Source organism: Gopherus flavomarginatus, chromosome 9, assembly GCF_025201925.1.
Source record: "Gopherus flavomarginatus isolate rGopFla2 chromosome 9, rGopFla2.mat.asm, whole genome shotgun sequence".
In the NCBI taxonomy this organism is placed as follows: domain Eukaryota; kingdom Metazoa; phylum Chordata; order Testudines; family Testudinidae; genus Gopherus; species Gopherus flavomarginatus.
Window position 1 is genome coordinate 80,525,658 of NC_066625.1, and position 27,350 is coordinate 80,553,007.

At 45.0% G+C, this 27,350-nt stretch overlaps 2 protein-coding genes across 2 annotated transcripts in view; both read right to left on the reverse strand.

Moving 5' to 3' along the window:
* Window positions 1-27,350, reverse strand: part of LOC127058035 (F-actin-capping protein subunit alpha-2-like) — a 348,126-nt gene that overhangs the window by 33,569 nt on the left and 287,207 nt on the right. The window lies entirely within an intron of this gene.
* FAM174B (family with sequence similarity 174 member B) lies at window positions 472-27,320 on the reverse strand. Its single transcript, XM_050968926.1, has 3 exons — window positions 27,028-27,320; window positions 11,960-12,091; window positions 472-5,236 (listed from the first exon to the last, which is right to left on the reverse strand). Exons 1-3 carry the CDS (start codon window positions 27,318-27,320, stop codon window positions 5,233-5,235), a joined length of 429 nt encoding a protein of 142 aa, XP_050824883.1. The 3' UTR covers window positions 472-5,232.

Here is a 27,350-nt window from a genome sequence, read left to right on the forward strand (position 1 = left end):
AAGACTTTCTAAAAATCTAGGTACACTATATCCATTAGATGCCTCTTATTCACATGCTCATTGATCCCCCGCAAAGAATTCTAGTAGACGTGAGACACATGATTTCTCTTTACAAAAACCATGTTGACTATTCCCCAACAAATTATGTTCATCTATGCGTCTGACAATTTTGTTCTTTACTATCATTTCAACCAGTTTGCCTGGTGCTGAAGTCAGGCTTGCCTGTAATTGCTGGTATCACTTCTGGAGCCCTTTTTAAAAATTGTCATCACATTAGCTACCCTCCAGTCATTTGGTACAGCCGATTTAAATGACAGATTACAGACTACAGTTAGTAGTCCTGCAATTTCACATTTGAATTCCTTCAAAACTCTTGGCTGAATACCATCTGGTCCTGGTGACTTATTACTGTTTAGTTTATCGAGAAAGGCCTATCACCCCTTTCCCCTTCCCAAACAGAACTCTCAGGGGTGGATTTACAAGAACATGTTTAATGGCGACAGTTTCTATTGTAATGTGAGATGTCCATCCAAACTTGCATTACCACTTTTTTTTAATGGAAGCTTTTGGTCACAAGGGCAAAATCTAAATCAACCTTTTCATCAATGGCCTGGTGATTGCACAAACGGGAACGCGTGGTTCTTACAAAACCATATACGAAAACAGCAGAAGCAGAAACTGAAAAGAGAAATCTTAATTAAGTCCACAATCTCCACCCTGATGAAATTACATCATCAACAGTAATTCAGAGGGTATACTTATAAAACTGGCTATCCAAATTCACTCCAGCTTGTGTGCTCATTTACTAACATTAAGTCAGTTTGTGCTTGGAATAAAGTCTGATGTATGCAACTTCATTATAAAGTAGCAAGGATTATAAAAAGAGTTTGCAATCATTTCAGCCTCTTGCTGAAAAAGTCATATCCAGTTCCAGCTTACTCCTTCTGGTGAGACGGACCTTGTCCCTTGTTCAGTTTGCTGAGAGGGCCATATAGGCATGTAGTTCTACACAAGTGATTCCTCTCTCTTAGAAGAGCAGACACAGCAGACCCAGAGGGAAAAAAGAGCCTCTGGTCAGCTAAGCATTGTGGGTTCTCAAATGGAACCTCCCCCAAAAGAATTATGGTCAGCAGAGTAAAGAGACTGTAATCTGTCACAAGAAGGGTATGTCTCTGTGTTGTGGCATGTTCCAGTAAAAATGACTTTAGTTTACTTGATCTCTATTGGTTTGATTAAACTGGTACTTAAAGTATTTTGCTGAATAGTAAGTTAAATGTAACATGAATGTTATACTATAGTGTTTCTCCATTTTCTATAAAATAAAAATGGGCCTTTAAAAACATTCTCTGCCAAAGCAAGTTTAACACAATGCACCACAACGAGCAGCAAACATTGAAACCAGTTACAATCGCAACCAGACCGGAACTCTACAGTGCAAGACACACAGACCATGTATTACTTCAATATAGTGGTTAATGACTAGCCATTCTTCAACAGAAACCTAAAATTAGAGAGTCCAAAATCATTTAAGCTATGTTGTAACTAATTACCACCTATAAAAAAATATTCACATATATACTATAGAGATGAGTTACATCAAGTGCTCTTAAAGTCTTAACTGAAATAAACCTATAGAAACATTTAGCTAGACAAACATCTGAAATCACATATAGTGATCTTTAGATTAGAGGTAAATATCGTCTCATGTTTACAATAGCAATTTAACATCAGGCGAGCATTCAGGTTCATTGACATGACCTTGAATGACACTAGTAAAGATGCCCTGATTTCCTTCATCAGGCAGCCATTTCTCCCCCCGGCCTCCAACACCATTAATATATATACACACAGGTGGGTTTTATCAAAGGAGCCCAAGGGAGCTAGGTGCCCTAATTACAAAGAGAGTTGGGCATCTACATCCTTGGGGGGGGCGGGGGGGTGGAGAGAGAGAGAAAAATCCCGATCAAAAGGCTCACTGGAGGACTACAGAAACAATCTTGGTTGTTAGCAATAGGCAAGTCAGGCAGACTGCCTCTGACCTACTTAAACTCAGCAGTGCTCATAAGGCCTGACAAATCCCAGACACAGACTCCCACTGACTTCAGCAAGAGTTAGCTCAGGCCATCCAAAAGGCCAGGTAAACTGAAACTGGCCTTATTTCCTCCTCTCTCTGCATCTGCAGAACCTTGATCTGGTCTTCAGCAGTAAAAAAAATGCCCTTGGTCCCAGAAAAGGTTCAGGATACTCCAAACAGGCCATGTCAGACCAAGGACATGTCCTCTGGAGCTCCAGATCTATCCATAAATTCTCCTCTGAAAGGGATGTACAACCACTATGCCATGATGGCTCTTTCACTGGGAGAGTAGCCATGCCACCCTCTTTCCCCTTTCAGCAACAAGATAATCGAAGCTTTAACCCATCCTTCTACCCAGCGTTGCCATTTTTCACTTCAGGGCTCAACCTGTCCAAGAACTTCTCACAACTCAGCTCTTCTTCGTAGTGTTTACCAACTCCAAAGGGACATCACATTGCCTATTGAGAGCCATCTAGTCCACTTCTGTCATATGCTGTCTTGAAAGTGTTCCCAATCGCATAGTGTGTCATCCTAGCCTATGGGCCTCTCGCGGTTCATGCAATCCAGAGCTCAGTGTGCTGGGACCTACCCTAATCAATTTCTCCACCTTTTACCGCTTAGCTGACACATTAAAATATTGCTCAATAACAGCACCATGGAGTGACTTGAATTTACTCCATGATAAAAGGATAAAAAATAGTACATTGATATTGGCTGGATGTCTAATATTAGTTCTGCTGTGGGAATTTTCCAACATGGGCCAGCTGTAAAGCCTTTGCTGAATATTCTCTTGGTAAAGTTCAGATGAAAGCATACTTGTGCCAAAGAATTTTCCACCACCACCTTTTATTGACTTCCAATTGCCTTGGCTCCCTCTTTTAATGCGCGATACTATTAGCCACATTGCTCTGTACAGAATGGGATTCTCTCCCAAAGTGCATTAATAGTTTGAGAAGTGACAGCAGAAATCCCATTAGGAAGTTCTTTTGCATTCTTTGTCTCCCCCAGAGCAAATGTGCTCCAAGTCAACAGAGGCCAGTTTTGCTAACTGCCGGTGCTGGAAACTCCACCTGGGATCCGAACACGCAGCTGGTTCTGCCTATCATGTTGTCACTAGCAATAACAATTCCACTCTTGGAACTCAAAAGTTTAGCCAAGGATTCATAAAGCAGAATGGAATCCAGTTCCCTCTTCCAGAGCTGTGTAAGCTCTGCATAGCCAATATGAATAAAAATGCACAGGCCAATGAAGCAAGCACATATGAAATCAGACACGAGAAGTAGATCTGTTGAGTATGAAGGTGAACATCTTACTCTGTCACTTTTCTGACTATTGCTACACTTTAAAGAGGAAACATGGAGTGTCAAAAGAGACTCTGATTTAGCAGATGGTGAGGGGAGAGGAATTTAGAATGCTGGGGCTACATCAGTCAAGGACTCAGAGGGACACCACCAAAGTGCACTGTACGCTCCACAGAAGACAGCAACAATTTTGCTCGTGTCAATGCAAATGGCTACTGCAGAGCACGGAGGCCTTCTTGCAAAGAGCCAAAGTGGGGTGAAGAGTGCAGCATTTATGCTAGGCTGTTTCAGGATGCAAGCGTTGGGAGTGCTCCGAACAAGTGAGAGTAGTATAACCTACTGTCATGATAACAAATCAAGAATTCCAGAATGCATTATCATGGGCAGCCTCTGAGCAGTCATTACAGAGGCAGCTTTGCAACAGATTCTTAGCAGTCACAAGCCACCAAGCAAAAGTCAGTACATTCCCAAAACAGGAGGTAATTTTAAGATCATAAAGGCAAGAGAGGCTCCAGATGGGTTAAAATCCCAAAGTAAAAGGGTATTTGACATAAATATTGGTAGAACGCACAGTGAGAGTCAATATCTCAAGCAAAGATCATCAGAACTGCAGCTGCTTTTCAGAAACACCATAAAACAGAGCAACTATGCTAATAACTTTGAACTCAACAGAGCTTTCAAAGAATGGCACCGAATTTATGCACAGAACTCATAGGCTATGATCTTAATCAGCCTAGATTAGATATTCTAGTTTTTTTAAAAATAACCATCCCACAGTTCTACCCTCCACAATGTAAAGCACTGCAGGAAGCAAGGGGAAAAACATATCTGAGTGTAATATAGGATTTGGCAGCCAGCTGTGAGGTGGCGGGGGGAATTTCCAGTTTGGGGCAGATAGGATTCTTTGTATGAATGATTCTAAGCAGCGGTAGGGAGAACCAGTGTTCTCCTCCTGCAATTTAACAACTGCATATCAGATCTCTTGTAAAAAGTTTGATTAAAAATTTGATTAGCAGAAGAGTTACAGCAGGAGAGGACACAAGATAGCAAAAAATGTAGTGTCTTACTTCCTATGAAGGGCGGGGAATTACAAAAACAGAGATCTATTTCCTCTAATCCAAGATTCCTGTAGTACAGTATTTGCCTAGTTTTTCTGCTTCCCTATGGTCTCATGTTATGCAAGTAAGTCTGACCAGTGCTCTACTGGGAAATGAGCACATCATTATAGGACGGTTTAGTGCAATTGTTAAAATCAGTAGCAAGTCATTACAATTTTTTACAACAGTCACAAAATTAAAAAAAATAATAAAGAACCCAACACCACACACAGCAGTTTCAGCCACCAGCCTTCATCAGATGGGCAAGTATTTCTCTAGGCCCAGGATCATACAATTCCAAGTCTTTAAAACACAAGATCTGTTTAACAGAGACCAAAAGTATCGGATTCAGCTTTTAGAGAAGAAAGTCTTTTGGGGACTGATTTGGGGGTGTTTTTCCTCCTTTTACAAAATGTATTTGGACCAGTGAGTGCTGAAAGTCTATACACAGTGCTGTAGCCAGCCCATATGCTTTAGCAACCCCACAGCCTCTTCAAGCAACAGAGCAGAGTCTACGAGGAGGATCTCAGGTCATTCTACTGTGGAAGTTTGGAAACTAGGAGTTTAATAGTGATATTTTGGGCAGACAATCAAACACCCCGCTGCCGCGTGCTGTATAAATAACATCACGGAGGAGCCAATGTTTGTTTTGGTTTCAATATTGCAGAGATGAAAGTTTCTCCTTCACAGTTAAGGCTTCAGCAGGGCTCTCGACAGCTGACTGACTTCTCACAGGGAACCAGCGATCCATGGAAAAGCTTTACCTGGCAAGAAAGAGAGCCAGGGAAAAGAATTAGTACTGTCAGAGAAACTTTGTTATTACATAGAACATATGCAACTATGGGAATTTACGTACAAGGGAGAAAACAAAAAACAACTATACTATCCACCACTGGGTTCCTCAAGCAGGGGTTGATTTCTGTGGTGATTTTGGTCACAGACTTGATTTTCTGCATGTGGAAATTAGCCAGAGCAGTCTGAGCAACAGGCAAAGCTCAGGGATAAAATGAAGTCAATCACAGCCACAGTACAAAACAGAGAGGGCTGCTCTCCTGGAATGGGACAGCTTAGAACAGCCCCCGAGAAAGGAAGTTTTCCCCGAGCAACTGGTTCACCTGGGGTCCTTCTGCATGCTACCCAGACCATTTTCTTCTTGGAGCCCTCACTTCTCCTCCCTCCAGCACCCACTCACGAGGTAAAAAAAGGGAAGAGATGCAGCTGCCTCAGCAAGGGTTGCTACAGCAGACAAGAATCAGGAGAACTTTTAGGTACAACTGCAGCACTTATGCATATTGAGCCAAGGAGCCTCTGTGCTCAGCACTGATTTTTATAGCACATCAAGCCCAACAGAGAAAGAACACAGGCTTCAAAAATGCCTTTTGGCCCCTTGGCACTGGTAATCCACAGCAGCACCTGGCCAAGGAAACCGTTAAGAGCAGCACCAATGCTCCAAGCAATTTGTTGTATTTATAGCAAGCGACTGAATGAGTTACTGTGATTTTCATCCCTTCACATGAGAATAAATGATACCCTCCATTTATACAGAACCTTTACCTACTTTGCCTGCTGGGGGAAAAAACCACACAATTAGAGAGCCTAGCATTCACCTAGCATCATTCAAAAAAGGCCTCCGGCCTTCACTTGCAAGAAATCTGTTATAGCCACTCTCCGGAGACCAAACACCTTGCTGTAACAAGCATACAGTACAGCACTCCAGTCTAGGCTGAACATGCAAGTTAAGCTCTGGCAGGGATATATTCTCTGGAGAGCGATTAATATAATATATTCTGCATTCTTTACAGATAAGAAGGCCCCATACCACTTAGCCACAGCAAGGACTTTGGGCCCTAGAATTCTGATGCAAATGTTTTAAATTGCCTCATGAAAGGAACATTTTGCAGAGGGTGGTAAGTCCAGGCTTCCTAATGTGGCACTAACCTTTTTAGCTCCAAGTCCTACATGCTCCCTGACACCCAGGTACAGGTTGTACTAGACACCTTCACCTATGCTTTACTTACACTATTGCACTCTGGTTGAAGCTAGTTATACTGACAGTTGAACAAAAGCCCCATCACTCACTGTAGCACCCCCGATATGTAACTGCAACATTATCACCAGGCAACACTTTGGAAGACACAACATTTCTAAAATACCTCGTTTTCACTGCTGCTGTTAAAAGGAAAAATGAGCATCTATACTGAAAAACAGAAGAATATCAGCTAATTTTAGAAGAGGGGTGGAGGGTTTGATCAGACCCAGGAAATGTTTATAGTTTTAAGTATTTATTTAGGGGATCTCAGACACCTGGCTTCAAAATTCCATCTCTGGCTTTTGCATTCTGCTTCTTCAAGTCCCCCTCCATCCCTCCCATTATTCTATCCTGGGTTCTTATATGTGGCCCATCGCAGTGGGATCCAAGCACCTTGCAGTGATGATAGTTCCAGCTGGACAAGTTTTATCAATGGAAGTAATGTATGGCTACAATGCTCTACCCTACAAGCAGCTGCATTTCAACATGGACCGAAGGATTCACCAAACATCCCAGCTCTGAGGTACTCTGGGATCCTTCAGGACATGAGGTGCAGTATTTGTTCAGTAACTTCTTTTTTTTTTTTTTAAGTGTTCCGGTGAAGTTGACATGAAAATCCCCCACTGGATTAGAGGACAATTAATGATCTTAATAACCCAACATTTTTAATTCCCTTTGCAGAAACAGTTCATGTTGTTAGCGTTTTAATTGACTTTTTCTCTAGTTACACTGCTAGACAAGGTAAGGGAGCTCTGCGCTGGAGTCTGGAAGCATTTGCACGTTGCCCATCGTCTCTATTTCCCTGCTCTACTCTTGGCTACGAGGAGTGCACAGAAGTTACTAAACAAAGGGTTCCACAAATGGGGGGAAAATCCTAGTGGAAAACTATGAAAGTTTCCACTCCCTGTGTTGGTGGGAAGTGCTAAATTTGCAAACAAATGGGAGATTTAAATGAGAGTAATTTTTTTTAAAAGGCGGAAAACAGATGGGTCCAGAGATGGTGGGAACCCAGTCTTCCACTCCCACCATTACAAAGGTGCACGTTAATACAACCCCAACAATGCCACAGCCCAAGTTTCACTGTCCTGGGCACTTAATGGGTTTCTCCATTAGTTTTATCATGGTGGCTTTCACCACACACACACACACACACACACACACACACACACACACACACACACACACACACACACACACACACACACACACACACACACACACACACACACACACACACACACACACACAAAATAAGAGACAGACACCTGCCCACCACCAGGAAGCAAACCAACAAATTAATTTCACACAGGCCATGGAGCTATTAAATGGTGATAACTTTTTGTCATTAGCAGCACGGGCTGGATTTGAATCAGTGCTCATGAAACAAAAGTTCATTATCCATCCTCTCAGACCTGCCAGTCAATTCTTGAATTTTTAGCGTAATTTTTTTTAATTAAAAAAAAAAACACAAACACACAACTCCAGATTAGTAATTGTTTCCATGAGGCTTTCAAGCATGTGTTATTTCCCAAGTGGTTTTGCATCTCTGCTTTATGGCAGCCTCTGTGTCACACTTTTCAGACTATTGTCACACAGAAGCAGCGCTCTCTGGATTAGAGAAGATGTTTATAGAACCACTTCACTTCCCGCTCCTGAGACTGCAGGAGAATCTAATCCAATAAATGTACACTTCTGTCTTTCTCACAGGCTTTAGCAGCCACAGACAAGATAGCCATAGACTGGATTTTGTTTGGTTAAGGTTTTTAGTGGTCTAATTAGCCAGCTATGCAGCTGAAAGGTGGTTATTGTTCACTGTTGCACAGCCTGAGGGGTGGATTTTACCAACACATCCGCCGTGGCAAGATGTTAAAGATGCAAGGGAATCCTAAAGTAACTTTCAGACAGCAGCCCAATTTACACCATCTGCCACTTCTCAATGGCATGCGCAGGGCTAGAAACCACGGCACATGAGGACAAAGCATCAAACAAAGAAAACGAACTGCATAAAAACAATCAGACTTGTGTGCCACTTCTCTCCTGCTGCTGATTCTTCACAGCTAAGCAGCAATTAGCTTGCAGTTAGAATGCTGTTTGCACGGGGGGAGGGTAGAACAATCTCAATTATGCTCCAAAATATAGAAGCAAGTGAAGAAGAGATGTAAAAACAGATCTTGCCTACATGTTAAATACAGATTTAGTCTATGAACCCAAAATATGAGGCTAGTTATTTAGGGCTTCAGAACAGCAGGCAAATCAGAAGAGTAATTTCATATTAACACACAGCACGAATGCTATTAAGATTGTTAACAAGAAGAGTGCAAATCCTCAGAGAACCTCTCCCCATCTCAGTTCTGCTAGGGGATTGATGTTAACTCCCCATAAGCTAGAGCTGTACTGCTAGAGAACAGGACCCACATACCTGAAGAAGCAAAGCATTTTGAAAATGCAGAATTTGCTATCTGTTGTACTAGGATTTCCACAAATCCAAAGAAAAGAAAACTGAGGTACAGGATGGTGAACAAAATCTATGGTCGCTGTATCCCTTGGAGGTATTACTGTAAGTACCACACAACGTGAAGGAGTATGTGTATGTGTATATGTACCTATGACTAGTGAAGGCCCATTTGCACTTGTAAGGGATCCCAAGAAGGCTGAGTTCATTTCTGCGAAAGCAGCAGTACAACACGCTCTGGAGTGGAAAAATAATAGTAGAAAACAACATGGCTACGACTCTCAAGTCAGATTGTTTCCAATGGGCTTCCCTAATGTTTTATTACTGGATGCATTTTCCCACAGCACCACCGTTTCCTGAGATTTTCCTCTTCACTGGGCTAGGAAAAATCTCTCCAACCTTGCCCCAAAATGCCTGCAAAGGAAGTTCTCCGGAACTCACCAAGGAGGATGGAGAAGCAATAGAAGCGGTCAGAGCAGAAGTAGGTCAAGTTCAGACTGTTCCACTTTCAGTTCAGGCTCAAGCGATTCCAATGCATAATCCAACACTCAAGGCTGCCCAAGAGGCAGAGTAACATCCCGTCTATATTATTTATTAAGCACCAACAGCATGCTCAGTGCTGCAGAATTCACTGGAAAGCTGCAAAAACCGCGCATCTCAGGGGAGATTTGAAGGGTAACAAGGAGGTGGTTTGGCAGAACTACATCCAAGTGTAAAGCCTACCCGCTTACTGGAACAATGCCCTTCTCAGGCACCCTTTGCCTGATCATTTGAAGCCACTTTTCCAAGCAGTTAGCACTACATGTCCTTGAAGGATAGGCAATTACCCCCATTTTACATGAAGGTAAACTGAGGCAGAGAGAGTCCCAGGATCACACAGCAAGTTACCAGCAGAGCCAGAAACAGAAGTCAAAATTTTCCCCATCCAAAACTTCACCTAATTCTCTTATATACTAACATTATCCAGGTGCCAATCTAAGGCCTGAATGGTACAAGAGGGAAAAAAGGCACATCTTCCAGCCCTGAGTAACTCGAACTTGTACACTTATATTAAAAAAGTCCTGAATACTGCTTTTCTACTTTAATCATCATGACCTTGCTGTTACCTTGTGATTCCCTGTCTGTCTGTCGTATCCACCTATTGTCTTTCTTTCCTCAGATTCTTAGACTATAAGAATTCTGTGGGAGGGACCATCTTCGAGGGCTGTGCATACGCCCAGTACCTGGTACAACAGGACTTGATCTCCAACTGGGATCTTCAGGCACAACTGCAATACAAACACTGTTACAGAGCTCTAAATCTAAGGCACTGGTTTTCCCTCCAAACAATGCTGTATTTCTCATTTTAAGTATCCTACTTCACCTACCCTGAGTGCCCCTCAAAGGTTGTGTTGACAGCAAGCAGGTACTCGTTGTCCTGATCTAGTGTCTGTTTGTGCTACACCACTCACAACTGCCTTGGTGAAAGCCCGGTAGGAGTGGTAACAGCAGCTCTCACCAAGAGACCAGCCAATGATTAATTGAGGATGAGCACCAGTACAGACGGTCTATATGGAGCTCTGACAGCTGGCCAAGAAAAGAGTCAGAGGAGGAAGAACTATTCTGGTTTGAAGTATCAGAGGGTAGCCGTGTTAGTCTGGATCTGTAAAAGCAGCAAAGAATCCTGTGGCACCTTATAGACTAACAGACGTTTTGGAGCATGAGCTTTCGTGGGTGAATACCCACTTCCTCAGATGCATGTATTCTGGTTTGGGGGCTATTTATTTACAAATCTCAAAACGACTGACTCACCACCATTCTTCGCCAGCTCCCTATCCCCACCTAACTCTTTTAGGGAGAGATGTATTTCGTTATTTTGAAAATTACCGAAGCAAAACACAGCATCATATGCTTAAGTGCCCACTAAGTGCCCCTTGGAATGAACGCACTGCTTCCTCCATCTCCAGAACTAGGAGTGTGTGGGTGGGCATTTGTGCATGGGGAGGACATGAGCAAGTCTCTGACAAGCTCCTAATTACGAGTTGCCTGGATTCAGATGCAGCCTTATGAGCAGAGCTTTTCCTAGCCGAAGCGCCACAGATCTTGGGCTGTCTTTGTTTGGATGAGAAACATGACTCTTGTGCTGTCACCACTCCGAGGCAAATAAAAATAAGGAATTCAAATATATTGACGCCATAAATCAGAGAGTCCAAGAGCCCGCCTGCACTGAGAGGCTGCTATAAATTCTCCAGCAGGGCAGGCACTGAAAACTTTGGGCTGTCAAACACTTTAAAAAAAATGGTAATGATTTTATGCTCCTGAGTGGGGCCTGATTGACAGTGCTGGCGACTGAAGCCCTCTGTTTATCACAGAACAGATACTGCAAAGGCATTTGCAAAGCAAGCTTCCCCAACACCAAGTCCTGCCAGCATGCCTCAGACCCAGAGATGCCCAAATCAAGAGACCATTAGTGAAACTTGTCAACTTTCCACAGCCACTGTTGTGACCACGTGGGGGAAGAGAAGCAGCTCTAGATTGGTAAGGCCTGACCCTACACAGATTGTTTATGAAGAGCACCAGACGTGAGCTAAATGCTTGTACACACAAATACGAGGAAGAATGCAACTTCCCCAATCAGCTACAACATACAGAGGAAGGATGAGGGATGAGATGCAACAAGCAGCAAAGGACTGAGCAGGGAAGTTCAGCACATTACCCTTTGTCAGTTCTATATAGTTTGTTGGGCACATCTCTTCTGTTGGCACTTCACTGCAGGGAGGATTAGGGCTTTTAGGCTTGTTGGAAATTGCATGCTTTAAGGAGGAGCGGTTGGATGCACAGCAGACTGGGTTTCAGGTGCAGGGACCACGGATAGGAGAGTGGTGGAGCTTTTGTGGATTGAAGGGAAGAACAGAGAAGGAGTTTAGCCTTGACAAGGCATTGTGAGCATGCAGGAAGGAAGAGCCGTCCACCCAGTTAACAGAACCCAGAAGGAAGCCTTTAACCAAGACCCACCCATGTCAGTACCTGTATTTCACATCAAACACTGTTGAGTCTTCATCATCATCCTCATCTTCGTTCAGAGGGGCCATTTCTACTCGCTCAGCCGGGGTCGTGATTATGTCGTACTTTCTTGTCTTCTTAATCCTCTTGCCAGACCTGAAACAAAGAAATGGGGGGGTTCATTCTGAAAGTGTTCCCTAGAGGAAGGGCTGGGGTGGGCTGTTACCCACCCGTTCTATATACAGACAAGACTGCCGAGACCTGCCCTGACGCCAAGTCTGTGGAGCCAGCCCCTCCTCCTCTCCACCACTTGTACCCATCGCTGAAGAGCTCAATTTCCTGTCAGCTGTAATCCAGATCAGTGTCAGTCATTTAGTTTCTGAGGCACAGCCACTGATCCTTTGGTGTGCAGGGCTAATCACTGGCACAGCAGCTCAGAGCCCCCAGCTGCCATGCTCAATAAGTCAGACAGAAGCTTAATCAGAGGAGGCAGCGACAGGTTAACTAACATCTTTAGATGAGAAAAATCACAGCAATCCGGCTGACTCAATGTCTACCAAGCTGACAGGGGTTCAGAGAAGAGTTACAAGAGGACTGGGCATCTGAGGTAATATTTGAGTGGACAAGCTCCTCTACCTTTTCTGGACACCAGAGTGAAGTTTCCAGACACTCCCTAATACAGCCAATAGTTTCACTTGAGCAATTTTATACTCACTACTGTGCAAGCATCATGAAAAATCACTGGCCCTGTTTTAAGATTTAGGTGTAGCCAATGTCCTTCCGCTTAGCAGAATGCTCAATTTCTTTTGTAGCAAAGATGCTTATACACCTGTGCATCCTTTACTCTTGTTAGACTCATTTTCCAGAATCTACTTACATTAAAATAATTTTGACATAAAAAACCAAAATGATACAGAATATGGTACTTAACTTGACACCGTCTCTTTAAATCAAAGCACCTGTATTATACACGCTCTCTTTATTCCACAGTTTAATATCCATTAACCCAAGGTCTCACACTGCTCAGACATAAGCCTGAGTTTGTGTTGGTTACGCTGGTTTGTGCTTCACTTATATTGCATTTAAATAAAAAAGCTGCAATATGACCATCTTTTGGGGGATATGGGGAAGAAACAAAGAGCTTAGCATAACTGCTTGCACTCTGGAAATGGTTTATCCAACACAATGCAGACTATTTCTCCTATAATCCTTTGTTTAAAAAAAATCAGATTAAAAATCTGCAAGATAACAGAGGACAGCCAAATGTCTGGAGAATTTCCAACTATCAGTCCAGGAGCATTAACAGGTCATGAAAACATTCCTGCTGTTGAGAAGTCTCACCCTGACAAATCACACAAGATGAGTTGGGGTTGCCATCACTTGAAATCTTTAATCCAAGGCTGGATATCTTTCCCAAAGATATGCTATAGCTCAAACAAGAGATATAGGTTTGATGTAGGAATTATTGGGGAATGTCCTTTGCCCTGTGTTATGCAGGTCAGATAAGATCATCATAGGGTCTCTTCCGGCCTTGCACTCTATGTATGATCAAGAAATATCTGATATAAAAGCTGTCATTGGCCTCTGGGGAGAGCATCATTTTGGGGCATTGGTCCAGGACTAGGTAAAGGAAGCCCCAGACCTTGGGTAACGCAATTTTCATTTCCTGAGCATTTTAAGGACAAATTTGCATCAAAAATGTTAAGAAACTCTCCTGGTCCAAGCTACACTGTAACAATCTGTGCTGTATCACATCAAGCCAAGCACAGAGTGTTTTGTTCTATTATTCCATCTGTTAAAACAAGTCATTTCAGACCCTACCCAGTAGGTCCTTCCTAACCAAACACCTGAGAATCCTCACAAAAACACCTGGCAGTCTCACTCCACTTTTCAGCCAAGACCTAACAGCAAAGTGATGCAGTGAGACAAGTGATGTGTTGAGATCTCATCTTACAAGGAAAGCTTTGCTTGTACAAGAGAACATTTACACAGACAATATGAAGTGTCATCACCATTAAAACTAAACTGCACATTCCTCAAGGTGAATGAGGCACATTCTACAATTGAATTAGTAAGTGAGCGCCCATGACAAAACAATCTCCCATGTGTGCACATGAATTAGCAAGGCTACACTGGATTGCATGTTAAAAGAACAGGTCATTTTTCTGTCTGCAATCAGACCTACTTTTGTTGTAAGACATCAGTTCTCATCTCCTACAGAGGCAGATACAGCTTATTTTGGGCAACTACTAAAAGAACATTGTATTATTTAAAGACAGTTAATTGCCAGCGGCTGAGTTGTCCTAGTTTTCTATTTCTCTATTAGCTTAACATGTAAAGAGAACTTTCAAAGTCATTGTCACTAATGTGACAATAGTCACTTCACGGTACAGCTGGATGGAAAATGGAAAACAAGTTTTGTAGCAGTGTTCTGATTTAGCTGAGATGCAGGTGCAGATATCTTGTCATGGAGCAGGCAAAGGCTGTTTCATTCTCTCTTCTTTCAGTTAATGCCGATGCATTTGGTTAACATCATTATTGTTAACCTGCAGTCCCGACAGCCAGTACACACACACTTGTTTATGAAACCTAGGGGATTTTTTTGTCTGAACAACAAAAAAAGTTGAGATGAACTATCTTTAAATGGAAACCTTTTAAGTTTCCCATCCACATACTAAATGATTTCTTCAGATGGATTTTTGCCCAATCTGTTTCCTATAGCACTGGACATACTTATCCCTGATAGTATCTCGTTAATCAGCAATAACGAGATGAAAGAAAAAACACAAATACTACACACTGGGTGGGACAAGATACCACATATCAACTGTAAATATGAGCACAGTAACACAAGACAGGAACTAGGGAATGTAAATATTTCACAGCCTCTGGAGACCTGTTCCAAAGGGTCAGAACATGATAAGGACTCATGGGTGAGAACAGGCCATGGCTTAGTTTAATAAAACAAATGTGTTTGGTATCAGAGGGGTAGCCGTGTTAGTCTGGATCTGTAAAAGCAGCAAAGAATCCTGTGGCACCTTATAGACTAACAGACGTTTTGGAGCATGAGCTTTCGTGGGTGAATACCCACTTCTTCAGATGCACGTGGTGGAAATTTCCAGGGGCAGTATATATATGCTAGCAAGCAAGCTAGAGATAACGAGGTCAGTTCAATCAGGGAGGATGAGGCCCTGTTCTAGCAGTTGAGGTGTGAAAACCAAGAGAGGAGAAACTGGTTCTGTAGTTGGCAAGCCATTCACAGTCTTTGTTCAATCCTGAGCTGATAGTGTCAAATTTGCAGATGAACTGAAGCTCAGCAGTTGGCCAAACTGGACAGTCTCTACGGAAAAGGATAAATGGACACAAATCAGACATTAGGAATGGCAATATACAAAAACCTGTAGGGGAGCACTTCAACCTCCCTGGCCACACTATTGCAGACCTTAAGGTGGCCATCCTGCAGCAAAAAAACTTCAGGACCAGACTTCAAAGAGAAACTGCTGAGCTTCAGTTCATCTGCAAATTTGACACCATCAGCTCAGGATTGAACAAAGACTGTGAATGGCTTGCCAACTACAGAACCAGTTTCTCCTCTCTTGGTTTTCACACCTCAACTGCTAGAACAGGGCCTCATCCTCCCTGATTGAACTGACCTCGTTATCTCTAGCTTGCTTGCTAGCATATATATACTGCCCCTGGAAATTTCCACCACATGCATCTGAAGAAGTGGGTATTCACCCACGAAAGCTCATGCTCCAAAACGTCTGTTAGTCTATAAGGTGCCACAGGATTCTTTGCTGCTTTTACAAATGTGTTTGGGTGACTAACAAGAAAGGATGTTAGGGGAAGCAATTACAGCAGCGGTTCTTAACCTGGGGTGCACGCAACCCCTGGGGGCGCGAGATGCCCTTTCTGAGGGTGCGAGACATGCTAGATTTTTTTAGAAGGTAAATCATCGAAAACACAAATTAAGCACAGACACATAAGTACAACTACTTTGTTTCATCAAACGTATGTATTTAACAACGCTATACATTTTTTAACAATTACTGTAATAACCAAACAAAAAATATATCTAGGTTTAAAGAACAGACCTAGTCAACGATTTTTGATAAGGGGTGTGAGATTTTTTTTTTTTTAAATATGGAGATATAACTATCTCATAGAATTTGAAGGGACCTTGAAAGGTCATTGAGTCCAGTCCCCTGCCTTCACAGCAGGACCAAGTACTGTCCCTGACAGATTTTTGCCCCAAATTCCTAAGTAGCCCCCTCAAGGATTCAACTCACAACCCTGGGTTTAGCAGGCCAATGCTCAAACCACTGAGCTATCCCTCCCCTTTGAGAACCAAAGGGGTGCAGGCTGCAGTAAAGGTTAAGAACCACTGAATTAGAGCATACTCCTTGCATACTGATAAAATCAAAGACCCTTTGCATGAAAGACCCCATGGTAAAGGGTATCCATGCACAAGGCTTTCAGCACAGGATATCTGACTTCCAGTGAAAAGTTAAAAGTGACTAATGCTTTCATGCTTAGTCCCTACACCTCAAACTGCTTCCGCTAAAGTTAGCAGGCCTGATCAGAAGATGCTGTGGTAGGGATGGAGATGCACTCACTACAGAGCTGAGCAGGTGCTGGGGAGCATACCAAGAGATAGCAGGTGTTCCGGTTATAACAGGGGTACACCAGCAGAGCTGGGGGGATGTCCAAGGACTACAACAGCGGAAGGTGCCACTGCAGATCTAGACTAAAATGCACTGGCAGAGCTGTGGAGGGATGGGCAAAATTCATTGTTCCATGTTAGGAAGGAGGTCAGACTAGATGACCATAATGGTCCCTTCTGGTCTTAACATTTACCAATCTATGAAGCTTGCCTAGCATCTTCACAGGCTTCAAACAGCAGTAGCCAGTGCCAGTACCCTCTCATTTTGGGCCCACTACTGATCCTGTTAAAGCCAAGAAACTCATTAGCTTTAACAAGAGCAAGATTAGGGGGCATGAAATGTATTTAAAACAAGGAGAATAAAGGCGAGACCAACTGGACCCACTCAGGAGGATCCAGCTCCTAAAGCTCATGAGTTATTGACCATATTAATCCTATCCCCATGCTATCATATTTCTTTATGAGTTAAATGCACAAGACATCACCCTCCATGACAATGCTCTCGACTCCATAAGAACAAGGATGCACTGCCTGCACGTTTCAGTACAGCTCAGGGAAGGGGTGTTCAATATTGAAACATAGCAAATGAAAAGTTGTCTGGGAGAGAACGAGAAAGTTCATGACTCATGTCAGTCTTTTGACCAGGGGCTGTTTTGGTCAAACACTAGTCATGTGTAGCACTTCATGCTCCTTACTGAAGCATCATGTGGTGGGAGAAATGCATTAGTCAACTCACTAGTTTATTATATACTTTAAGCCTCCAATTTATTTTAGTCAACAAGCCTGATGCTCAGAAATAAACACTTCTTTTGACCCCACAGAGAACAGTCTCAGAGCTTTCAATCCAGCATTAACACTTCCTGAAGACAGACATGAGAAGGTAGGAGGGGGATTAAATTATCCTTTCCTATAAGCGTGTTTCTCATTCATAATTCCACCAAAAACAATAGACTGAATCCATTCCTGTTGAAGCTCCAATTAAGTTCTACCAGGAATGAATTGGGCCCAACATATTTAGCAATAACTGGCTCCCGCAACGTTTACACGATTCCAGGTAATAAACCTAAGAGAACTCCAGACTCATAACAAGTCACTGAATGAGAGCTTCATTAATACCGCTGACATTTTACCATTTTCTATCAAACCAGGCTTCTTTGCTCACATGATCATTTTAAACCCTGAAATTAAACCAGAAGCTATTAAGATGAACCCTCATGCATGCTTTCAGGCAGGCATTCATTTTGCTGTAATGAACTGACATGACACATTTTTCTAACAACCAGCTTCTTGAGATGGAACATACTCAACCATAGAGAACAGAAGCTCTTGTTCAACTTAAATCTTGTTCAACTGCACTAACTATTAATAAGAGGTCTGGAGGCTGGGAAGAAGGTTGTGAAAAACTTCAGGAACATCTGAATAGATCCTGCCATGATTCAATTAAAAGGCTGTACCTAAAATAAGACTTGATTTGCATACTGTATATATAGTATTGGGACCAACATGCACTTCCAAATATAGTTGGTCTTATGAGACTAATATTTCTATTATCCCCATTTTACAGACACTGAGGCTTAGAGAATTTAAGTGACTTACCTAAATTCATAAAGCAAGAGAGCAGGGAAGCCAGACTCCTGCTTTGACCACACACACATCTGAAGAGGGGTTTCTGGTAGAGGGTCATACTTGGCTTTTTATTGTTTTTTTTTTCTTTTTCGTATAATAGTCTATCAAACAGGGTGGACTGATTTTAAATCAAAGCTATTTAAGTCACCAATATTCATCATGATTTAAACCAGCAAGCAGGAAGCCTTGATTTAAATTACTGATTTGAATTGTTTTTTGCATTTGTACATCTTAGCTGTTTTCTTAAAGATAGCAATCAAAAAGAATGAACCTAACCAGTAAAACACGTTGATCTGCAACTAAATATAGCCTTTACTCTAAGTTTGGGACTGCTTCTTGCTAACCAGAAGGATACACCATATCTGTACACATTAAACTTACATTTATTTAGATTTTTAATGTTTACATTTTTATTACGTTAGAAAATGGTACAATTCTTATTTGAATTTTTTAAAAACTTGTGATATGCTAAGCTCTATTTGGATGGAAATTCAAATTCAGTTAAAAATGCAAAAAATGGCATTTTCTAATCAAATTTTAAGAAGCCTTAAATGAGCTATGTAAGAAAAAAGGATCAAGAAGTTCATCAAAACAAGTTTTGTATTTAGAACTAACTTATTTATTTAACAAAGGCAATATTATCCATAGATAGTGAATTGAACTGATTGTTTCTGGTCACTATGCCCTTTACTATTTTAGAACTAGTAGATTTCACCCTTTCACACCGAGGTTTATATTCAGATTGGCTGAGGAAAACAAGCTTTCCTGCTTTATCAATTCCCAATTGGTTTCTTAACTTTGAATTAGTCATTAAACTGAACTGAAGTTGAATAAACTCAAATGAAGAACATATTTTCTCTGCAGAAGAGGTGATTGCTGTCAAAAGCTGGTCTAGCACTTTAAACTCTGGTTCCAGGTATTTAACCAGTGACTTTCACCATTTCAGTGGTCTGACTTTCTTCAAAGCTCAGCAGCAAATGTGTATTAATTTCAATTCAATAAGTAAAATTATTCTTATAGATTATAAGAAGTTTAGGTCTTAACATAGGTTGTCAATTTCAAATTGGGGGTTGGTTTTTCTTTTTTTGAAAGAATAAACTTGTATATAAATTAAAAAAGTGATCTTTTTTTAAAATCTTTGATTTTTATCCAGCCTGTTTTCAAAAAGATCTATTTCTCTCCAGTAGCTGGCACCTAGCTGCCCACGGATTGAAGAAAGGGTTTTTTGTATTGTACAGTAACCAGTTATAAAACAATTTACACTTAGTCAACTCAGCCTTCTAGTGTAGGTGAGCCTTAGGTGTACAGAGCACCACCCAACAAGGTAGGATAACCAGGTCCTGTAACCTATGACTAGATGATGAGTCAATGTACTTAAATCTCTCTCCTAAAGCATAGCAATGTAGCCAGTTTTGCAGCTATAAAAGAGGTAGGCCCGAGGGAAAGCTATCTAAAAATAATGGGATTTGGTAGAGAAATCTGAGGCTCAGACAGCAGTGATGTGACCAGAGGTAATTTTGGTCAAAATATTATTGTTATCTAAGTGTGTACCGTGTCTCTCAACAGGCAGGCCTGTACCTTGTAAATAGTGCTCACATCCAGCTTGAGTCTTACTCATCTCCACATTTTACAGCAGTTCACTGCAAACACTACTGACCGTGGCTGATAACGCCTATTGCCAATTACGGTGACACCGCAGTTGCAGTTTGCTAATTTAAAAAAAAAAAAAAAACTTGATAGATTTATCCAATGTCCCAGTGGCTTCCGCATCAACCAACACAGACAACCAAGTTTCTGACCCCTCATTTCCTTTTTGACTGTGGTTAACCCTGACAGTTTACTTAGTAAGCGAGGGGCCTAATTCACCTCTGCAGTAACTGCACTGACATCAGTGGAGAGGAGGGAGACGGAAAATATGGATTCAAAAAAGCAGAAATCAAAACATGGACAGAAGCACTCGCTGAAGTAGCAAGTATTTGGCAAGTCACGGAGGATATTTTGGCTTAAGGGTGGGAGAGAAGGAGGTACTCAGCACACACGTGATGCGGTGAAAATACTCCATTCCCTTGCCATTGGAAGTGGTTTCCAGGCGCATCTCTGAGTCAGCCAGAAAAGGTTACTACTGCAAACTAGGTGTTGCCTCCTGCTACTGTGTATCACACTACTTTCACAGCCTGTGCAGTCTAGGAGAGAGGGAGCTGGAATTCAGATCCCTTATGGCGGTGCCAAGCTCTACTCCACTGGGCCCCCCCAAGTCCACTCCGATCAGAACACTTCTAAGGAGGTCATCTTTGAAAGCACCCAGAACAGGTCATCTTTGAAAGCACCCATAAAAGAAAACAGTATGTTGGAAAGAAAGCAAGGATGTAAGTATCACAAGCCAGAGCTTGTGATAAAATATCTGCCCGCTAACTCACATCATCTCAACAATCCGTATCTAAAGGGATAATTTACTTGCAGCAAACCAGTGTAATTTCATAGGGACAGTTTAATAACATATTGGATTTCAACAAATTCTGCTTAACAGCAATCTACAATACAGGTTTCTGCAAGGTTCTTTGTGTTGGTTTGTTTTTTAAAAAATAGACGTAAACAAAGCTCTTATTTTGATCAAGAAAGGCTTTTCATTTGAGTAAATGTGATCTCTCTTCTGCAACAGAAATGAGAACTCCTCTCCAAACTATTTTGCCAGCTGTAAGCTGGAAATGCTACAAACATGCTTGTTGATTCGCTTGTCTTATTTTGTAACTCAGATCAATCTTTGCTTACACACTAGAGGCTGTGTCAGATAAACAACTGCATGTCGATGTCGAAAGCTCCATTTTCCACGGGACCCACTGTGTTTATTAAAAGAACAGCAGGAATCTCTCACATACATGAAATGTGCTTTCACTATAAGCAGCAGCGTACAGATGAAATGAGTCTGGCATGGAAGAGCACAGCAGTGCTTGCCAGTAAAGGTGACTGCAAAGAATTTTCTAAAATAACTGGGCTTGTGTCCCCTTTGGCTTCTGTAGGATGTAGAGCAGTGGTGGGCAAACTGCAGCCCTCCAGACGTTTTAATACGGCCCTCAAGCTCCCATCAAGGAACGGGGTCGGGGGCTTGCCCCCGCTCTGCACAACTCCCAGAAGAAGTGGCATGTCCCTACTCCGACTCCTACGCGTAGGGGCAGCCAAGGGGCTCCACACGCTGCCCCTGCCCCAAGTGCCACTCCCACAGCTCCCACTGTCTGGGATCCATGGCAAATGGGAGCTTCAGGGGCGGCACCTGCAGACAGGGAAGTGCAGAACACCTGGATGCACCTCTGCATAGGGGCTGGAACAGGGACATGCCGCTGCTTCTGGGGGCTGCTTGAGGTATGTGCTGCCTGGAGCCTGTACCCCAACCCCCTTCCCCAGTTCTGATCCCCCTCCTGCCCTCTGAACCCCTCAATCCCAGCCCAGAGCACGCTCCTACACCCCCAGCCCCTCATCCCCAGCTTCAACCCAGAGCCTGCACCTCCAGCTGGAGCCCTCATCCCTTCCTGCACCCCATGAGCATTCATGGCCTGCCATTCAATTTCCATACCCGGATGTGGCCCTCGATCCAAAAAGTTTGTCAACCTCGGATGTGGAGAGAAGACTCAATAGGCTGGGTGTTCTGCTGCTTGGTTTTTTACCTTGGAAAATATCAAGAATGTCAACCCTTCTTTCTCTTTTTACATATGGAGAAACTGAAGCAGGGAGGCTGAACTTGCCCGAGCCCAGTCAGTGAAAGAGCTAGATCTAGAATTTAGATCACCTTATACTGATTTTACTAGTAAACTATGCTGCCTTTAGTCTGACCCACCCAAGTGCCTAATATCTGTTCTGATGTATAATCCCGCAACAACTTTGCAAGCCTGGATGAGCAGATGATAGTGATGAGGAGAATGATTTAAAAAAGCAATGTTTTATTTGCTTGCCCCTAAACCAAATTACTTGCCATGGTAAACTGAATCTTGCTATGCTGTGCTGTGCTAGTCACTAGGCAAATCTTTTGCAGTTTGTTCACTGGGACAGACTTATGAGATGTCTCAGTTTCTAAGGGTTCTCTTATAGAAGGGAACCCTTTAAGAACAGTACTCAGATAGACTCTGCTCATCGGCATTAATAAATTAAGATGATTAACATCTCAGAAACAGAAAAGAACTATAACAGCTGGAACAGCCATGGAACTGCAGAAGAGCTGTTTGCGAGGAGGTAGAGGAAGAACTCACAAAACACACCTGTTCAACTACCTCCGTTGCCTAACTTCTTCCTTCTAATGCAACAACCAACCAGCAGAGAGCAATTCACATGACTCAGCCCTACAGGTTGTTTTCTTTTGCACATATCTGTAAGAAAGAATTCCTGTTAACTAGTGAAGGTTTTGTAGTGTTCCACCATGAAATCAGGAGTGAACAAACCAGAGCTAAACACTCTTTGATGAGACTAGAACTTTTCGTTTACTGTATGTACACAGAGCATCTAGCATAACTGGAACTGTAGCTGCTACCACCACAGAAACAATAATTTATGAACACTACTATGAAAGGCTCAGTTTGACACTGTAAGTTTATTTTCTCCTGCCTCAGCAACAAGCCAATAGAGAGATCAGCTTTCTAATCATACAAAGATTTCAAGTATTACAATGTTGCTCAGCACATCCTGGTTGCAACTCACTCTCTACGGGAGAGGAGGAGGTGAATGCAATATATTTGCTGGAGTTATGCTGCAGAGAGAAACAATATGCCAGGATCCCACCAGGCAGATGCAGACTTCTTGAATATTGCAGAGCTGCGTTCTGCCAAGGCTTCCATCAACCCAACATGCCGTGGATTTAGGGGGAAGGAAGGGGCTGGATCCACTAACCAATCCCCCATTCCCTCCAACCACACCCTGCAGCAGTGAAGGCTAATGTAGCACTCCAGCTGCACAAGTGGCCACAGAGTGGTTCCACAGCCCAGAATGCCATCTCATCCTAATTCTTGGGGGGACAGCCCAAACCCAGACCATTTACTTGGGCTTTATCCTAGGGCTGAACTCTGGCTTCAGCATTAAGCAAAGATTTATCTCGTTTGTACACTCCAGTTGGCTAACTGCCCACAATGCGCTATCTGCACACACATGCAAAAGAGACATCCTTTGAAAACTTGACAGAGCGAGCCTACTCCCTTCTGCATCAGAGGAAACCTAAATTACCACTCTGCAATGTTTTCACCTCATTTTTCTGCTTTGAGTTTGTTTTAAAATGAGGGTGGAAAAAACACTCAGGGAAGTTTGGGGTTTTTTTAATGACACCTCCAGTATCTCTTTCAAAGTTATAGCCGTTTCCTAACAACACAAATGGATAAAAAAAATGTTTTATCCAAAGTACGGTTTTCAAGAAGAGATGTCAACAGAGTCATATGTGAGAGATCAAAACCGATAAGGGCTGGAGTTTCAAAACCTATAGACAAGAGTCTCCTGTCACTTCTCTGATCATTAAAACTGAACCACACACACACAAATAGGCAGACATGCTATAAATGAAAGGGTTTTATTCCTGAAGAACACTGGATAAAACAAATTGCCTCCAGTTAAACAATTCCATAACCTAATATGCTTCCCTGCATTTCCTTCACTCTAGCACTTACAGTGACATAACCCTGTGATGTTCAAATAGTCTGCCACAGGGGTCAGCAACCTTTCAGAAGTGCTGTGCCGAGTCTTCGTTTATTCACTCTAATTTAAGGTTTCGCGTGCCAATCATACAATTTAACGTTTTTAGAAGGTCTCTTTCTATAAAAGTCTATAATATATAACTAAACTATTGTTTAAAAATGTTTTAAAAGCTTCATTTAAAATTCAATTAAAATGCAGAGCCGCCCGGACCGGTTGCCAGGACCTGGGCAGTGTGAGTGCCACTGAAAATCAGCTCATGTGCCCCTTTCGGCACACGTGCCATAGGTTGCCTACCCCTGGTCTACCAAAATCACGAAGGAAAATCAGGGTGCCAGGTATATACCAGGCAGTGGAAGGCAGGGAGTTCTGCCTGACATACTGTACCTGGCCCATAAGGCAGCAGCTGATACTTAGAGGTTATTGAGGACTATTGCGAAATCTATTTTCAAGTCAGAACTTGAGTCTTTGCTCCACCCACCTAGGCACTATGCTTTACAGCACATGAACACTCATATTATGGCAATTATTTCAAGAGAGCTTATTCATGTTTTAGCTAACGAAACGGAACAATACTTCTTCCTTGAGAACAAATATATAGTGCTCATCAAAGAGACGGGAACAAACAATTCAAAGGTATAAGCATTCCATTTTCCATTTTAACAACCCCGTTCTGGCCAGCCGATCTAGGACATTTTGCAAACTACATAGAGTAGGCCAGGGGCTGGCTAAAACTTGCCTTCTCACCCACTTCCATCCCCTCTGTGCTGGGTGCCTTTATTCCAGAGGAAGATGCACTTCAGCTTTTCTGGCTTTAGGCTATGTCTACATTACCACCTACGCTGGCAAAACTTATGTTGCTCAGGGGTGTGACTATTCCACCCCCTGAGCAAAATAAGTTACGCTGGTATAAGTGCTCGTGGGCACAGCGCTATGGCAGCAGGAGAGCTTCTCCCACCAACATAGCTTTTGCCATTCACAGGGGGTGTAGCGCTCTCCTAACATAGCATGTCTTCACCAGATGTAGCTATATCAGTACAGCTGCATCACTGTATGGGTAGTCATGGCCTAAGAGAAAAGGCCATGGGAGCTTTAACTTCTACATGGACTAGTCAGGGACTCACTTTTTCAGGTCACATCCCAGAGATCCTTACCCACAACCTAGAAAGGTGACAGTGCTGCTGTGATCAAGGGCTTTCAGGGCATATGTCAGCCCAGCACTGACTCACCTTACTAGTCACGTGCACACAAGGCCCAGGAAACCTCTGGAAACTATCATCCAAGAGACACTGTTATCGCTGCCGGGGACAGAGAGGAGCCCCACTACTGGGGGGGTACAGAGAGCAGTACTCCCCCAGTCTCCATAGGGAGAGAGCCCTCCCTACCTGAGGATACAGAGAGCAGTGCCCCCCAGGTCTCCATGGGAGGAAAGCTTCCCCACCAGGGGGGGTACAGAAAACAGTGCCCCCTAGTCTCCATGGGGGGAGAGCCCCCCTGCTTGGGAGGTACAGAGAGCAGTGTCCCCCTTGATCTCCATCGGAGGAGAGCCTCTCGCCTGGGGAGTACAGAGAGCAGTGCCCCCTGGTCTCCATGGGGGGAGAGCCCCCTGCCTGGGGAGTACAGAGAGCAGTATCCCCCCCTGTCTCCATGGGGGGAGAGTCCCCCACCTGGGGGGTACAGAGAGCAGTGCCCCCCAGTCTCCATGGGGGGAGAGCCCCCCTCCTGGGGAGTACAGAGAGCAGTATCCCCCCCTGTCTCAATGGGGGGAGAGCCCCCCACCTGGGGGTTACAGAGAGCAGTGGCCCCCGGTCTCCATGGGGGAAGAGCCCCCCACCTGGAGAGTACAGAGAGCAATGCCCCCCCAGTCTCCATGGGGGGAGAGTCCCCCACCTGGGGGTTACAGAGAGCAATGCCCCCCCGGTCTCCATGGGGGGAGAGTCCCCCACCTGGGGGTTACAGAGAGCAATGCCCCCCCGGTCTCCATGGGGGGAGAGTCCCCCGCCTGGGGGGTACAGAGAGCAGTGACCCCCCGGTCTCCATGGGGGGAGAGTCCCCCGCCTGGGGGGTACAGAGAGCAGTGCCCCCCCCCGGTCTCCACGGGGGGAGAGTCCCCCGCCTGGGGGGTACAGAGAGCAGTGCCCCCCCCCCGGTCTCCACGGGGGGAGAGTCCCCCGCCTGGGGGTTACAGAGAGCAATGCCCCCCCTGTCTCCACGGGGGGAGAGTCCCCCGCCTGGGGGGTACAGAGAGCAGTGCCCCCCCGGTCTCCATGGGGGGAGAGCCCCCCGCCTGGGGGTTACAGAGAGCAATGCCCCCCTGTCTCCATGGGGGGAGAGCCCCTCGCCTGGGGGGTACAGAGAGCAGTGCCCCCCCGGTCTCCACGGGGGGAGAGTCCCCCGCCTGGGGGGTACAGAGCAGTGCCCCCCCCGGTCTCCACGGGGGGAGAGTCCCCCGCCTGGGGGGTACAGAGAGCAGTGCCCCCCCCCGGTCTCCATGGGAGGAGAGTCCCCCGCCTGGGGGGTACAGAGCAGTGCCCCCCCCGGTCTCCATGGGGGGAGAGTCCCCCGCCTGGGGGGTACAGAGAGCAGTGCCCCCCCCGGTCTCCACGGGGGGAGAGCCCCCCGCCTGGGGGGTACAGAGCAGTGCCCCCCCCGGTCTCCATGGGGGGAGAGTCCCCCGCCTGGGGGGTACAGAGCAGTGCCCCCCCCGGTCTCCACGGGGGGAGAGTCCCCCGCCTGGGGGGTACAGAGAGCAGTGCCCCCCCCGGTCTCCATGGGAGGAGAGTCCCCCGCCTGGGGGGTACAGAGCAGTGCCCCCCCCGGTCTCCATGGGGGGAGAGTCCCCCGCCTGGGGGGTACAGAGAGCAGTGCCCCCCCCGGTCTCCACGGGGGGAGAGCCCCCCGCCTGGGGGGTACAGAGCAGTGCCCCCCCCGGTCTCCATGGGGGGAGAGTCCCCCGCCTGGGGGGTACAGAGAGCAGTGCCCCCCCCGGTCTCCACGGGGGGAGAGCCCCCCGCCTGGGGGGTACAGAGAGCAGTGCCCCCCCGGTCTCCATGGGGGGAGAGCCCCTCGGGGTACAGCGGGCAGCGCCCCCCGGCGAGGATCCCCCTCCCGCGCCCGCCCCCACGCAGCCCCCGGGCGGTACCTGCAGACCCGCAGCAGCAGGCAGCCGATCAGGCCGGCGCTGAGCACACACGCCGCGATCACCGCGGCCTTGAGCGCGGACAGGTCCCGGAGCAGCGCGGGCAGGAGGCTGACCTGGGCGCCGCTGTGGTTCCCGGGGGCGCCCAGAGGCTCCGGCGGCGGCCGGCTGGCGTTGGTGGGGCGCTGCGCGGCCAGGGGCGGCCCCGGCGCGGGGGACTCCCGGCGGCCCCGGACGGGGAGCGCGGCCAGCAGCAGCAGGGCCGGCAGCAGGAGCAGCGGGGCGGCGGGGCGCATCCTGCCCGGGCTCCGGGCTCTGCTCCGCCT